At 46.2% G+C, this 16,130-nt stretch overlaps 2 protein-coding genes across 5 annotated transcripts in view; both read left to right on the plus strand.

The window, feature by feature from the left end:
* The window catches only part of CHFR (checkpoint with forkhead and ring finger domains), a 179,424-nt gene that overhangs the window by 73,818 nt on the left and 89,476 nt on the right, over positions 1–16,130 (plus strand). The gene's annotated exons all lie outside the window — the stretch shown is intronic.
* GOLGA3 (golgin A3) overlaps positions 1–16,130 on the plus strand; it is a 47,983-nt gene that overhangs the window by 24,700 nt on the left and 7,153 nt on the right. For all 4 annotated transcript variants that reach the window (XM_081966838.1, XM_081966837.1, XM_081966839.1 and 1 more), the window contains 12 exons: positions 178–315; positions 2,203–2,364; positions 3,556–3,924; positions 4,971–5,048; positions 7,120–7,383; positions 8,530–8,624; positions 9,560–9,776; positions 10,643–10,786; positions 11,866–12,063; positions 12,831–12,947; positions 13,680–13,819; positions 14,934–15,066. In XM_081966838.1, coding sequence (XP_081822964.1) covers positions 178–315; positions 2,203–2,364; positions 3,556–3,924; positions 4,971–5,048; positions 7,120–7,383; positions 8,530–8,624; positions 9,560–9,776; positions 10,643–10,786; positions 11,866–12,063; positions 12,831–12,947; positions 13,680–13,819; positions 14,934–15,066 — 2,055 coding nt within the window. The remainder of the gene's footprint in view (positions 1–177; positions 316–2,202; positions 2,365–3,555; positions 3,925–4,970; positions 5,049–7,119; positions 7,384–8,529; positions 8,625–9,559; positions 9,777–10,642; positions 10,787–11,865; positions 12,064–12,830; positions 12,948–13,679; positions 13,820–14,933; positions 15,067–16,130) is intronic.

Consider the following 16,130-nt stretch of genomic DNA (forward strand, 5'->3'; position numbering starts at 1 on the left):
ATCAGCAATAAATGGTTGTTTTGGGCCTTTTTGTAAGGGGCACCAGAGGCCCAAGCACAAGCCAAATTCCCTTTTAATCTAAAGAAACAATGGCCACAAAGTATAACTCTTAATAGCTGGGAATTGACTTCTTCAGATGTCTCTAGAAAGATGTCCTTTCTCTCTTTTCTCCTCAAGGCTGGACAGATGACTCAAGTTGGCCTGCTGGAACATTTGAAGTTAGAGAACGTGACACTGTCTCATCAATTAACGGAGACGCAGCACAGATCGATCAAAGAGAAGGAACGCATCGCTGCGCAGCTGCAAAACATTGAGGTAAAGACGACAGAGGTTTCTCTATGCAGCACACATTTTCTTCTTTTTTCCCCTAATTTTTATTTTATTTCATAACATATAAAAGTACTAATTTCAGTTGAATGGTGTGTTGTCTGGGTACAAATATTTTTTTAGGAACTGATAATCAAAATATTTACAACAGTAGTCATTACATTGATATTAATTCTATAACAATAATACTTACTTGTCCATTTTCACAAACCTCCCTTATTACATTAGTCCTTTTCTTACATTTCCATATTTCTAACTTCTTTTTTTTTATTAGCTGACCATTGATAAAATAAGTCCCATGTCAAAAAATATTCAGTTTCTTCCTTTTTTATGAGTTTCTTCCTTAATTATGAGTGTTAGTCTATCCATTTCTGCACATTCTAATAGTTCGTTAATTACATTTTCATCCATTGGGATTTCTCCACTTTTCCATTGTTGTGTAAATACAAATACAATTCTAGCTGCAGTTAATACATGTAAAATTAAATATGTATTCCCTCTGTCATATTTTTCCGGTAAGATGACCAACAGAAATATTTCAGGTTTCAAAACTGTGTTGTTTTGTCATTTTTTCAAACCATGTTTTCTCCTGTATTTTTTTTTGCTTTCGGGCATGTCCACCAATATGATAAATGCAACACAAATTTTCTGAACGAAGCCTATTTGATTGACAATGCTGTAAATCTGCATAAATGGGTAAGGAATAAGTTCTTAGGAGTATCCCAGCCTTTAAACATTTTATTAGATTCTAGAATAAAATAGAAAAATACAAAAGCAAATCCCCTATTTCCCCGAAAATAAGACCTCCCCAGATAATGTCCAATCAGACTTTTGAGCACATGCGCTAAAATAAGCCCTCCCCTACAAATAAGCCCTCCCCAAAAATATTGCAACACAGCAGCAGCCACGAGGTGACCACGCTCGCCACCTCCCGCACCTCAAAAATAATAAGACCTCCCCGAAAATAAGGCCAAGCGCTTATTTTGGGGGTCAAAAGAAAATAAGACCCTGTCTTATTTTGGGGGGAAACATGGTAATAGGACATAGTGGGGAGGGGAAGGGGTAAGAAAAGTGGCGGGGGGGGAGAGAAAAGGTATTGACTTCCAACTCTCTCTGTTGCACTAGATAAGGCATTAACATCAGACCTCAACTTTTTACTTTTTCACAATAATATAAATAGCCATTTCTATAACAACAAATCAATCTGATCAATAAAACCCAGAATCAAGGTTTCATTCCCCCCCCCCCGACCTCAAGCCCAAAGTCCAGAAGTGGTTTTCAAGTAGGAACAAAAGTCCTTATATTCCTTTCTTTGATCAAAATGGTCAATTTAGCCAATCTCTGCCACCTCCGTCAACTTCTGTAGCCATTCATCTTGCAAAGTCCTTTCTGTTTTGCCCATACAGTAGTCTTGTTGACGTCAACGTATATAAGATCAAGTTCCAATTTCTCTCCCCCCCCCCAAAAAATCTTTTTCCATTAACCCCAAAAGAAAGGATTGTGATTTCATCTTGATCTTCTTTTTAAGTATTTTCCGTATTAAAATACGAATCTTACTCCAAAATTACTCGCAGATGGCTGGTCGTTTGCATCATTTTAAGAGGGTCGTTGAGGCCACTTGGAGGATTGTCTGTGCCCTCAGGGTCACCAGAGTGGTGCAAATGGTTCTTGTAGTCTGCAATATTTTTCCCCTCTGGAAATCCATTCCTCCTCCCGCACCATTCAAAGGGTTAACCCTCAAATTGTATAGCTAAAAACGTCTGGCTGAGAATCTATCAAGGTGCAGTTCAATTGCGCACATGCAGTTCCTATTTCTCCGCATCGCCTTGGCAGTTGTTTCCACAATTTTAACGACTTCTTGACGCTTCTGCCCAGGCTGACATGCTAGACCAGGAAGCGGCCTTTCTGCAGATCCAGGAGGCTAAGAGTATGGTGGAAGACGACTTGCATAGGAAACTGGAGGAGTTTGAGGACGAGAAAGAACAGCTTCAGAAGATGGCTGATTCAGCAGTAGCTCTGGAGCAGGAGCTAGAAAAGGTACAAGAGACATTTTGCATCTCTGGAGATCCTTGGCCATCCAGGTTATGGTTGTCCCAAAGATGCCTTTTCAAGGTGGTGCAGTGGTTAGAGTGCAGTACTGCAGGCTCTTTCTGCTGGTCACCAGCTGCCTGCAGTTGGGCAGTTCGAATCTCACCGGGCTCAAGGTTGACTCAGCTTTCCATCTTTCCGAGGTCGGTAAAAGGAGGAACCAGATTGTTGGGGGACAAGAGGCTGACTCTGTAAACCGCTTAGAGAGGGCTGTAAAAGCACTGAGAAGCAGTGTATAAGTCTAAGTGCTATTACCCTCTCTCCCTCCATGGTGCATAGTGGTTAGAATGCAGCATTGCAGACTTAATTCTGCCCACAGCCAGGAGTTCGATCCTGATTGGCTCAAGGTGGACTCAGCCTTCCACCCTTCCAAAGTGAGTAAAATAAGGACCCAGATTGTTGGGGGCAAGAGGCTGACTCTGTAAACTGCTTAGAGAGGCCTAGAAAGCACTGTGAAGTGGTATATAAATCTAAGTGCTATTGCCCTTCCTCCCTCCCTCCCTCCATCCATCCATCCATGGTGCACAGTGGTTAGAATGCAGCATTGCAGACTTAATTCTGCCCACAGCCAGGAGTTCGATCCTGAGTGGTCAAGGTTGACTCATCCTTCCATCCTTCCGAGGTGGGTAAAATGAGGACCCAGATTGTTGAGGGAAGAGGCTGACTCTGTAAACCCCTTAGAGAGGGCTGTAAAAGCACTGCAAAGTGGCATATAAGTCTAAGTGTATTGCTATTGCTCTTCCTTTTCTCCTTCCTTCCTGCCTCCCTCCCTTCCTTCCTCAAGGTTGACTCAGCCTTCCATCCTTCCGAGGTGGGTAAAATGAGGCCCCAGATGGTTGGGGGCAAGAGGCTGACTCTGTAAAACCGCTTAGAGAGGGCTGTAAAAGCACTGTGAAGTGGTATATAAGTCTAAGTGCTATTGCTAATCAAGAGGGAATTGCACTTCCTTGTTATTCGTTGAAGATGTTTCACTTCTCATGAGAACTGAAGCATCTCCAACGAATAACAAGGAAGTCCATTTGCCTCTTGAAAAAGCACCTTTGGGACGTCTCCAGTTAAGAGTTAAGTCCAGGTAGAAGGAACTGCCTCCTTTTACCTGGAGAGGAGATCACAGTGAACTGCTTTGTCTTCCTGGCGCAGGTCAAACTAACGCTCCAACAGCGAGACGCCCAGGTGGAGGCTCTGCAGCAGGAGCAGCTGGATCTCATGAGGCAATTGACCTCCACCCAAGAGGCGTTAGAGACCCGAGACCAAACCGTGGGCGAGCTTCAGGTGCGCTACGACGAACTGGAGGCCAGGCTGGCTGAATTGCAAGGAGAGGCCACCTCGAAGGACGACGCCATCCGCTATTTGCAGAACGAGAAGATCGTCCTAGAGGTCGCCCTGCAGGTGGCGAAGGCGGGACAAGAAGGCCTGGAAGAATCCGTCCAGCATTTGGGGGGCCACACCGAGGCGGCCTCGGACGTGTTAGAGCAACTCAAGCAAGACATCGCCATCAAATCAAGTCAGGTATACATTTCCCCGCATTTAACCATCCCTTTTTGCTTGGTGTTCTTAGCTACTACAGGTAATCCTCAACTTACAACCCAGTTGAGCCCAAAATTTCTGTGGCTAGGCGAGACCATTCTTAAGTCAATGTTGCTCCATTGTACACCGTTCTTAAGTGAATCATTGTTAAGTTAGTAACAAGGTTGTTAAGCGAATCTGGCTTCCCTATTAACCTATTGCTGATCCACCTTCTCTTTCTCCTCCTCTTCCTTCTTCTCTTCCTCTTCCTCCTCCTTCTTCTCTTCCTCTTTCTCCTTCTCTTCCTCCTCCTCCTTCCTCTTCCTTCCTTTCCCTTTTCCTCCTTCTCCTTCCTCTTCCTTCTCTTCCTCCTTCTCTTTCTCCTTCCTCTTCCTTCTTCATTTCCTCTTCTCCTTCTCTTCCTCCTGCTCCTTCCTCTTCCTTCTCTTTCTCTTCCTCCTCCCCCTTCCTCAGTATACATAGACAAGATATATTCGTCAAGAATCACAAGGTACAACACTTAATGCTAGTCATAGGGTACAAATAAGCAATCAGGAAACAATCAATATCAATATAAATCGTAAGGATACAAGCAACAAAGTTACAGTCCCGCAGTCATAAGTGGGAGGAGATGGGTGACAGGAACGATGAGAAGACTAATAGTAATAGTAATGCAGCCTTAATAGTTTGACAGTGGTGAGGGAATTATTTGTTTGGCAGAGTGATGGCGTTCGGGGGGGGGGGGGGAACCTGTCCTTGTGTTTAGTTGTCCTGGTGTGCAGTGCCCTATAGTGTCGTTTAGACGGTAGAAGTTGAAACAATTTATGTCCAGGATGCGAGGGGTCTGTAGATATTTTCCCAGCCCTCTTTTTGACTCGTGCAGCGTACAGGTCCTCCTTGGAAGGCAGGTTGGTAGCCATTGTTTTTTCTGCAGTTCTGATTCTCCTCTGAAGTCTATGTCTGTCTTGTTGGGTTGCAGAGCCAAATCAGACAGTTATGGAGGTGCAGACTTAGTTCTTATCCAACGTTTCCTCTTTTTGTTCTGGTAGGTGGAAAACTTGCAACAGGAAAGTGCAAACCTAAAGAAGCAGACCCAGAAAGTGAAGGAACAGTATGTCCAACAGAAGGTACCTATGCGTGTTCTTTTTGCTAGATTTTCTCACTTTGGAGAAAGTGGAAAATATGAAATGTTTTATTCCTTGCCTTTAATTGTCACTGTCCAATTAACCCCCCTGAAATAATACAGATAATCCTCGACTTAAACAAACCAGATTTGTAGGTTTGGGACCGTTTCCGTTGCTAAGCAAGGTCAGCATTCAATGAGTCGCGCTCAATTCTGCAACCTTTGCTTTTTTGCTTCGGTTGCTAAGTGAATATACTGCCGTTCTTTTTTTAAAGAATTTTATTGGTTTTTAAGCATTTATGGGGAAAGGTAAAAAGGTACATAGAAAATTTTGGCAGCTCCCGTGCTAGTGGTAGAAATCCCTCCAAATCTCACAATTTTTACAATGTTAAAAACAACGTATGAAAGATAAGCATAAACAGAATCCTGTTCTACATTATATCAACCATGTGTTCAATCATCTCTTTCTTTGTCACTATCTATATCAACAATTACAATAATATTTCAAATACATTTATTTTTGTGACTTGAGCCTTTTCGATATTGCTCCCTCCTCCCTGCCCCCAGATGGAGCCACAGCTCCCCCCGCTCCTTCATATCTTGTACATTATTACTTTTTTCACCACCTCCCCTATTTTCGTCCTCTAGGAGAGAAAAATGTTTTTTAATGAATGCTTCAGCCTCCTCCACTGTATTCTAATTCTGTTTCCCTCCCAGAAAATCAACATTCCCTCTGGCAATAACCATCTAAACCAAACTCCTTTATTGTATAATTTCTTTGATAAGGAGGAATACTTCCTCCTTCTTTCTCTTATTTTTTTCGGAATTTGCTTAAGAATGGTAATTTCTTTATATTTTAATGGTCCCTCCCTTTGGGCCCTTAGCACCTCATCCCTCATGGTCCTCCTAAGAAATTTAATATGTACCTCCCTTGGAACATTATGAGTTCTAGCATATGCTGAATTAATCCTGTAAACCAGATCCATATCCCACCAATATACTGCCGTTCTTAAGTGAATCTAACCAATCGGGCTTCTGCCATTAACTTCGCTTGTTGGGAGCCGGATGGGACGGTCACCAAGGGCAACCATGCTGAATCCATGGTGGTTACCAAGTGCCCTAATTTTAATCCTTTAATAGAACAGAACAGAACTAGAAGAGACCTTGGAGATCATCTAGTCCAGCCCCCTGCTCAAGCAGGAGAACCTATACAATGAACAAGCCGTAGGTTCAAGGACTGGCTGTAAGTCACTTTTTTTCACTGCTGTTCATAACTTCGAACAGTTGCTAAATCTATGCTTGTAAATTGAGAACTATCTGTTGCTCAACTATAGTTTCCTGCCTGGGAATTGTGGGAGGTTTTTCCCCCCCAAAAAATCAAGCTATTTTTTTTTTCACTTTTAGATTACATGTGTTTAACATCTGGAATAGGAATAGAAATAGAACAGAACAGAACTAGAAGAGACCTTGGAGATCTTCTAGTCCAGCCCCCTACTCAAGCAGGACAACCTATACCATCTCAGACAAGCGACTAGTTTCTTCTTGAAAACCTCCAGTGATGAAGCACCTACGATTTCTGAAGGCAACTTCTGTTCCACTGGTTAATTGTCCTCCCTGTTAGGAAGTTTCTTCTCAATTCCAGAGGTTGCTTCTCTCCTTGATTAGTTTCCATCTGTTGTTTCTTGTCCTGCCCTCCGGTGCTTTGGAGAATAATTTGACCCCCTCTTCTTTGTGGCAGCTCCTCAAATACTGAAATTCTGCTATCCTGTCACCCCTAATTCTTCTTTTCTTTAGACTAGCCAGACCCAAATCCTGCTGCCATCCTCCATATGGTTTAGTCTCCAGGCCTTTGATCATCTTAGTTGCTCTTCTCTGGTCTTTTTTTTCCCCCCAAAGTCTCAACATCTTTTTTGTAGTGATCAAAATTGGTTGCACTGTGGTCTTACTAGGGTTTTATAAAGCGGTAAATATATATATATTTCTTGGGTTCCCAACTGCCAGCTTCCTGTAAAAACAGAGTTTGATATCCCGTAATATTTTCCATCAAAGAATTATGTTTGGCTCTTGACCCGCAGGTGATGGTGGAAGCCTACCGGCGAGATGCCGTGTCCAAAGACCAGCTCATCAGCGAACTGAAGTCCACCAAGAAGAAGCTGGACGGTGAAATCAAAGACCTGAAGCGGCAATTCCTTCAGCTTCAGGGTGAGAAGAAATCCACGGAGCTGGAGAACTCCAAGCTAGCGAAGGAACTGTTGCAAATTCAACAGCAGTTGGAGGAATTGGAGAGCCAATTCCAACTGGCTCAGAAAGAACGAAACGACATGGAGACAGAGCTACAGGTGGGAAGGAAAGCTGAATTTAAGAAACGAATAGAAAAAAAAACCCGAGACATTTCTGTGGTTTTTTTCCCTCCTTTTTTTTAAATCGTTCTTTTTTTTTTCATAATCAGGGGTAGGTTGTAAGAGTAACTCTGAAATATAATTTTATCATAGTTTATTTATCCCTGTATTAAATTATTGTATTTTTTATTCCGATTTCATTTTGAATTGTGTTTTATTTGAATTTCATTTTGAATTGTATTTTATTCTACTTTCATTCTAAGTGGCATTTTATTCCATTTTCATTTTAAATTGTTTTTATCCGATTTTAGTAATAATTTGTGTCTGGAACTCTGCACTTTGATACGGCCCAAGGGCTAATCAGTAAAGTAAAGTAAAAAGTGAAGTAAAGAGTAAAGTAAAAAGTAAAGTAAAGGGTTGAGTAAAGTAAAAAGTAAAGTAAAAAATAAAGTAAAGAGTAAAGTAAAGAAAAAGTAAAGTAAAGAGTAAAGTAAAGAGTAAAGTAAAAAGTAAAGTAAAAAGTAAAGTCAAGAGTAAAGTCAAGAGTAAAGTCAAGAGTAAAGTCAAAAGTAAAGTAAAGTAAAAAATAAAGTAAAGAGTAAAGTAAAGAGTAAAGAAAAAGTAAATTAAAAAGTAAAGTAAAGTAAACATAACTCACAGTACAGACAGCCCTCCACTTACAACAGTTCATTTAGTGACTGAAGTTACGACCATGCTGAAAACCCTGACCATTTTTCACACCTACGACTCTTGCAGCATCCACATAGTCACGTGACCAAAATTGGGAGGCTTAGCAACTGTCTCATATTTATGACGGTCACAGTGTCCCGGGTGTCACGGGATCCCGTTTTGTGAGCTTCTGACAACGTTGATGGAGAAACGGGGCTCACTTAACAACCCTGTGACTGAATTCACGAAGGAAACGATTCGCTTAACGGTGGCAAGAGAAGTCATAACCTGCGGGCAAACTCGCTTAGCCAAATGTTTTCCCTTAGCCACGTAAATTTTGGCCTGGGTGGTGGTCGTAACTCGAGGGCTGCCTGCGTTTCTTTCTTTAAACCAGGCTTGTCCCTACATTTGTAAGCTCGCCGCATTAAAGGACGTATTGTTTTAATTTTTCTTCCGTGCTTTTTCCACATTTCCCAGTCTTTGCGGTTTGACCAAGAGCAGATGTCAGCTCTCGTCAAAGTCAACGAAGACCTAAAGCGACAAGTCGACGAAATGCAACAGGAAACCAAGATGTGAGTACGGCTTGCGTTACTTTAGCTACATCTTAACGCGTTACCGGTATCCGTTCTTAGGTAACCTATTTGCCCTTTTGACCATTACAAAACTTGGAGGGCGAAGTAACGCGTGTTATGGCATACTGTTGATTCTGTCCTAAGAATTGTACATTGTCAGTTGGCGTGTTATTGTGACATTGTGCTTTACAACCTTCCCACTGTACGTCAAGTACTACCTGTATTACTAACTGCTTACATCGCACTCGTGTCAGAAGCACTGAATTATTTCCGGGTTGATTACCCAGTGACGTCACTGGGGGGAGGGGGAACGCCCAGTTGGGGCGCTCCTCTCATATTCCCGGCAGAATATGAGTTGTCTGCCACACCTATTCATCTCTGCCCCCTGCCTTTCATCCCCAGAGCTAGGGTGGGGCTTCACTAGCAGCAGTGGCTCTTCCGTCCCAAGGACCGGCCCATCGATTTCCACTGCTCTCCTCTCCTCTGCTTTCTGTGCATCTGCGCGTCAGGCACTGGACCCAGCTGTTCCTCCTCTTCCTCATCAGCCATCTCCAGACCTGGGGGTTGTTGACTCTCCATCTGAGGGCTGACGGACAGACCGGGTTCTGCCTCTCTCTCTCTCTCTCTCTGACAGTTCCATTCCCTCTTTCCCCTCGGAGCTCTGATGCTGACCCTGACTCCCACGCCATCTCTTCAGCTGCTGGAGGGCCACAACACACGAAAGGGCTTCTGGGTTGAAAGGATTACCCGGTGACATCACTGGGGCGTGCCCATTTGGGAGCTCATTTATGTCCCTGGCAGGAGCTGGAGCCAAGGACGGGAGCTCGCCCCATCCACCACTCGGGTCTCGAACGCGAGCTTGCTGCTCGTCTGCCAGCGTCTTAGCCACCGTGCTCCTTTACTGACTGTCCTTTGCTGTCGGGTTCCCTTTGTAGGGCCATTACCGAACAGAGGCAGAAAATGAACAGGTTGGGCTGCGATCTGAGCACGGCGCAGAAGGAGATGAAGGCCAAGCACAAAGCGTATGAGAACGCCGTTGGCCTTCTCAGCCGGCGCCTTCAGGAGGCCCTTGCGGCCAAGGAGTCGTCCGAAGCTGAGCTGAATGAACTCAAGGCCCAGTTCTCCGAGAGTGAAAATAACCACGCTAGCCTGGTAAGCAACCCTCATTTCCTTGATCTTCTAAAACGGGGGTCACCAACCTTTCAGACCTCACTAAATTCAAAATTTTAAATCCCGCGGACCACGAATATGATCTGCCTAATGACCAGCTGGGTGGGCGTGGCTAGGCGGTCAGGTGACTGGGTGGGCGTGGCCAATGCAATGTCACTCACATCAAGGGGCGCCTTTCCGGCCTCTGCTCGCCCCTCCCCTCCCAGCCACTCCTCGCTGGGCTCCTTAGGGTCCCAACAGGAAGCAGTTGTTGGAGCTAAGCAGCCACCAGGAGAAAGAGTTGGCAAAACAACTCAGTTCAAATTGGATCTGGCCGAGAAGGAGGCTCAGCAGAAGCTCCTCACTGAGGACTATGAGCATAGGCTTTCCAAGCAGAGGGAAGACCTGCGGGAGTGCAAGGCCAGGTGTTGGCGCCTGGAGGCTCAGCGGGCTGAGATGGTCAGCCAGTTCCAGGCCATGATGCAGTCCCACTGGAACGAGGCCCTCCGGCTCTTTGCCACCAGCGGCTCTTCCCTCCAGCCTTTGCCCAAAGCCCCCCACCAGGAGGCTGAAACAGACCCCAAGTTGGAATTCCTGCCCCCCTCCGACCCACACAAAAAGACCCTGAAGGGGGAGACTCTCTGCAGCAACACAAGCGTTCATTGCACGTATCTGACCCAGGGGACGTAGTCTGAGGACCCCTGATTTAGTGCAATATAAAAAATGCAAATAATTTTTCTGTAGACCACCAAAATGTTCTCGCAGACCACCAGTGTTCCACGGGCCACTGGTTGGTCACCGCAGTTCTAAAACCATTGCACCCTTGTTCAAGCGGGGACACTAACCCAGAATGTTCCTCTGGCCTTCAGGAAAGGATCCGGACTCTGGAGGCGGAATTGCAGTCCCTAACCCACAGTAAGATGGTTCTGGAGAAGGAGCTTCAGGAAGTCATCTCGCTCACCAGCCAAGAACTGGAGGAATACCGAGAGAAGGTCCTTGAGCTTGAAGATGAGGTAATGGCTAAATGGCTCCTTGCAGGGGTGTCAAACTCAATTTCACTGAGGGCCCTGTGGTTGACCTCAGGGGGCCGGGCGGATGTGGCCGACGGGGTGGGTGTGGCTAGTTTGATGCCACTCCTCAAACTGCTGGCATGTTTCCTCTTCCGCGTTACATAGACTTGGCCCGGTCTTTCCTCTTCGCATTGGGTAGACCAGGACGGCCTCGCGGGCCGGATCCGATCACATTGTGGGCTGGATGCGGCCCACGGGCCTTGAGTTTGCCCCCCCCCCCCCCGGTTTATTGGGTTGCTCCGCCATCTTACCTAGACGTAACCAAGCCATAATGCAACTGGTTTGACTCCACAATCGAGTGTGCGTTGGTTCGTTGAGTTGGATATGGCCAAAGTGTTGCTTGAAACCCCATTGAAGCCTTTCTTGGTTCTTGATCAGGAGTGAAGGAGTCAACATCTTTGGCATTTTCCATCATCCAATTTCAATCCTTTAACCCCAATTCCTGAAAAATGGCGGAGTTAGAGGCAAGCAGTCAACTCTTATCCAAGTTAGGTTGAAAACTGGGGGGTCCTTGAGGCTCTCCGAGCTGGGTTGTTTTCTTGCAAATGTTTCATGACCGTACTGTGTAACATCACCAGTGCTAGGAGGGAGTGGTATTTGTGGAGGAGGAGGAGGAGGAGGAGGAGGAGGAGGAGGAGGAGGCGGGGACTGTGTGTGGGGGGTCCTTGTTGTCCCGTTTTTTCCCAAGCGTTTCATTACCCAAGTAGGTAACATCATCAGTGCCAGGAGAGAGTTGAGTTTGTTTAGAAGTCGTTGCCCTATTAGATTAAAAAACAAACTCAAGTATTTCCAAGAGTTGAAGAAAAGAAAGAAATGGGTCCCTTGGAAGTGTAAGCTATCTTGTCCGTCTCGTCTTCAGAATTAAGTGTAGTTTCTAGCCATCCAAATCTTGTTTTGGGCCGCATCCTTGGGTGATGCTGAGATACCCCTGAGAAAGGTCTTCAGGGAGAGGGGACAGTATTTTGTTTTATTTTTAACGGAGGATGCAGTTCAGTGCCTTTATTGTTTGTGTGGCCCCGCAGCTTCAAGAAGCAAGAGGCTTCCGGAGGAAGATCAAGCGCTTGGAAGAGGCCAACAAGAAGCTTTCGCTGGAACTCGAACACGAGCGGGGAAAGCTCACTGGCCTTGGCCAGTCCAACGCAGCTCTGAGAGAGCACAACCGCATCCTGGAAGCGGCTCTGGCCAAGAGAGAGGCGGATTTGGTGCAATTGAATCTCCAGGTAGACTTCTCCTTCGCCTCCTACTCCTCCTTCTCTTTCTTCTCCTATTCATCCTCTTCTCCTCTTTCTCCTTCTCCTCTTCTTTCTCTTTCTCCTCCTTCTCTTTCTCCTCCTATTCATCCTCCTTCTCTTCCTCTTCCTTCTCTTTCTCCTCTTCTTTCTCTTTCTCCTTCTCTTCTCTTTCTCCTCCTCCTATTCCTCCTTCTCCTCTTCCTCCTCCTCTTCCTCCTCCTCCTTTCTCCTCTTCCTCTTTCTCCTTCTCTTATTTCTCCTCTTCCACTTCCTTCTCTTTCTCCTCCTCTTCCTCTTCTTCTTCCTTCTCTTTCTCCTTCTCCTCTTTCTCTTCCTCCTCTTCATCTTCCTTCTCTTTCTCCTCTTTCTCATCTTCCTCCTCCTTCTTCTCTTTCTCCTTCTCATCTTCTTTCTCCTCCTCCTCCTCTATAAAAAAGCCCTTATCCTTCTCTTTTTCCATTATTATGAAAACTTCTCCTCCTCCTCCTCCCACTTACCTCCACAAGTGACTTCAAGCTGGCCAGGCCCCCTGGCTACGCCCCTCTGCCCCTCCCTCCTGAGGTCAAACACAACCCAGATGTGGTCTTCAACAAAATCGAGTTGCACACCCCTGTTTTAGACCGTAGCTCCCCTGACTCTCATCCAGCAAGTCTCCAGTGCCAAGGCAGGTCCTTTGTCGTGCGGACGCACGAAATAATACACAAGCGCAGAAGTAAAAGGTGCGTTCTCTGCTTTGCGATCTCCCCATCTTCCAGGTCCAGGCGGTTCTGAGGAGCAAAGAAGAAGAAGATCAAAAGATGAAGCAGCTGATTCAGACTCTGCAAATGGCTTTGGAGACAGAAAAAGCCAACGTCCTCAGTCTCAAGGAACAGGTACAGTCCTGGCTGAAAGCCTTCAGAGTTCGGTTAAGGAATAATAAAGCAGTCTTTAAAAAAATAAGTCTAATCATTTGAACATTCTATAGGCATTTACAGCTATTGACTTACCTTCTTGCAGCAAACAGCCTGATTAGCACAAGAAAAAAAAAATCGGCCTCTGCCTTGTGGAGCAAACTGCAATTTTCACTTTCAGTTTAAGCCCGCCTCCCGATCATCAGCTGTTTCAGGCTGCGGGGATTGCTACAGCCTATTGCAGCCTCCGCAAGCTCCATTTCCCCCGTTTGCTGCAAGGAGGTAAATTGCTGGGAGGCAGAGGCCAAAGGGTGGGGGACGATGGGTGGGTGGGCTTACATTCAATGTATAAGACGCACCCAAATTTTCACCCTCTTTTAGGGGGGGGAAAGGTGCGTCTTATACTCCGAAAAATACGGTACGTTCGAATTGGCTCAGCCATTTCAGTTTACCCACCTTACTAAGGATAGCTGCATCATTTTGTGCTTCACCATCCTTAATTCTTTGGGCAGCTCTTTTTTTTTTTTTTTTTTTTTGAGTTGCTCTCTTGTTACGTCAGAGACAGGAAGGCCAAAATTCCTAGCCAACCCAGCTGGAACCTCCTAGTGTGGGGAGCTGAAACCCCATCCGTAGGAAACCCCCACCCCCTCTTTCTCGAGGTTGGGAAAGGGCTACGTTTTGCCATTGTTATAACGATACATCGCGCTGTGGCAGGTTACGGCGACGAAAACGGAGTCGGCGCACAACCGTCGGCATTATAAAGCTGCTTCCCTGGAACTCGGTGAGGTCAAGCGAGAGCTCCAAGCCAAAGAAGTCCTGATTGGGGCTCTCCAGGCTGAAGTCGACAAGCTGCAGTGAGTGTTTAAACCCTGACGTTTCTAAGGCCATGCGCAGTTGGCTGCCTTAGTCGTGCGTGAAGCGGGCAAATGAGCTTGCGTACCTGGGGCAATGAGCTGGAGAGGCAACCTACAGAAGGACTGGTGGAACCTGGTGGGGGGGGAGTTAAAAGAGGTACCAGCCTGGAATCTCTACGTGGCCACAAGCGAACTAAGTCCAACCCCTCCTTGGGCTTCCATTTACCTTTAGCTAACTTTTAAGACTGCTGGTCCGCAAGAAAAGTTTGGCGACCCGCAGAAAAATCATTTGCATTTTTTATATTGCACTAAATCAGGGGTCCTCAAACTACAGGATGGATACGGGCAATGAACGCTTGTGTTGCTGCAGAGAGTCTCCCCCCTTGGGGTCTTTTTGAGGGGGGCAGAAATTCTGACTTGGGGTCTGCTTCAGCCTCCTGGTGGGGGGCTTTGGGCGAAGGCTGGAGGGAAGAGCCGCTGGTGGTGAAGAGCCGGAGGGCCTCGTTCCAGTGGGACTGCATCATGGCCTGGAACTGGCTGACCATCTCAGCCCGCTGAGCCTCCAGGCGCCGGCACCTGGCCTTGCACTCCCGCAGGTCTTCCCTCTGCTTGGAAAGCCTATGCTCCTAGTCCTCAGTGAGGTGCTTCTGCTGAGCCTCCTTCTCGGTCAGATCCAATTTGAATTGAGCCAGTTGTTTTGTCAACTCTTTCTCTGGCGGCTGCTGAGCTCCAGCAACTGTTTCCTGCCCTAAGGAGCCTGGGAGGGCAGGCAAAGAGTGGCAAGGAGAGGTTGGCAAGGCGCCCATCGCCCATCGAGGTGGCCACGCCCACTCAGTCCCATGACCACCTAGCCACGCCCACCCAGCCAGCCATTAGGCAGATCACATTAATGGTCTGCGAGATTTAAAATTATGAATTTAGTGAGGTCCAAAAGGTTGGGGACTCCTGTTGTACCAGGGGCTAACTGTGACTTGAGAAGCTTCACTTAGCCACATACATTTTGGGCTCAATTGAGGACTATCTACAGTCCACATTCATCAGTGCTGTAGGCCAGTCGTTTCTGAGAACAATTGATGCTGTTCCCAAGGTGATTCTACTCTCTTGTCTGTTCTAGGGCAGAAGATGGAAAGCACTCCGAGGAAGTCTCTCAGATCCAGCGAGAGCTGGTAGATGCTCGGTTCCAGCTTCAGCTTCTACAGAAGCAGCTGGATGATCAACTGGACAAGCAACCTGTAGAAAACCAAGAGGTGAAATCTCGGTCTTGGCCGTTCCTTTCCTCCTTGATGAGCACTTGGGCTTTACATGTGCCGTAGAAAAGCACTGAGGGAACACAAGTAGAAGAAGACAATCGCCAGTGAAAAGGAAATTGGGTGGAAGGGGGAAAAGATCTGAATTGGTGAAGAATCTATGGTGCAACTGCATTGGAAATGTTCTACGTGGGATCCTTGGTGCTCTCTGAGCTTCCTTGTTTTCTTGCAGATGTTGTCAACACTCAGTGTTGTCCTGGGGACAGAATTTTTTTTGGGGGGGAGTGCAATCCACGCATACTCTCGGCTGGAGTCGGATCTCAGATTGCTGCAGCCGGTTTGGGAGGGGTGCATCTTATAGGGTAATGTGATTGATGACACAGACTGAGGGGAGGGAAGGAACAGGGGTAAAGTTCAGAGAGAAACCAAACGAAGCAGAGGCTTGACTGCGAACAGATCTTGCCTAATGGTGCTAATAAATGACTGGTTTTGCACTGTAAACTTGACTTGATGCCTATGAATCAATCGGGGCCTTTTTAGGAAATCTGACAAGACGTTTCATCACCCAAACTTAGGTAACGTCATCAATGCACTGATGATGTCGCCTAGTTGGGTGATGAAACGTCTGCAAGAAAACAAGCAAGCTCAGAGAGCACCGAGGACCCCACAGTCCTCCTTCCTTCCCTCCCCCCCTCTCTCTCCAAACCCAACCCTTTCTAGCACTGATGATACTCCCTAGTTGAGTCATCAAACGTCTGCAAGAAAACCACCGAGCTCAAGAGAGCACCAAGGGCCCCTCATTTGAACCCTGAGCTACAAATATTCTCCTTTATTCAGTGTATTCTGAAAAGGCATATCAGAGCAGGGGCGGGCGAGGGATGGGGAATAGAAGAAGGGCAAACCGTAATTATTTTAACGTTTCCCTTGAAGTGTAAAGTTTACACTTTTTAACTGAGGTGGGGAAAAGACAAATATTGTTAAGCATTTTGTTTTCATTGTGTTCTATTGCAGCCCATTGGTACTCCCCTAGATAATATGTAGTAAAATGGTAGATCTGATTGCCA

This window comes from Natrix helvetica (genome assembly GCF_964273705.1).
Source record: "Natrix helvetica genome assembly, chromosome: 14".
NCBI lineage: Eukaryota > Metazoa > Chordata > Lepidosauria > Squamata > Natricidae > Natrix > Natrix helvetica.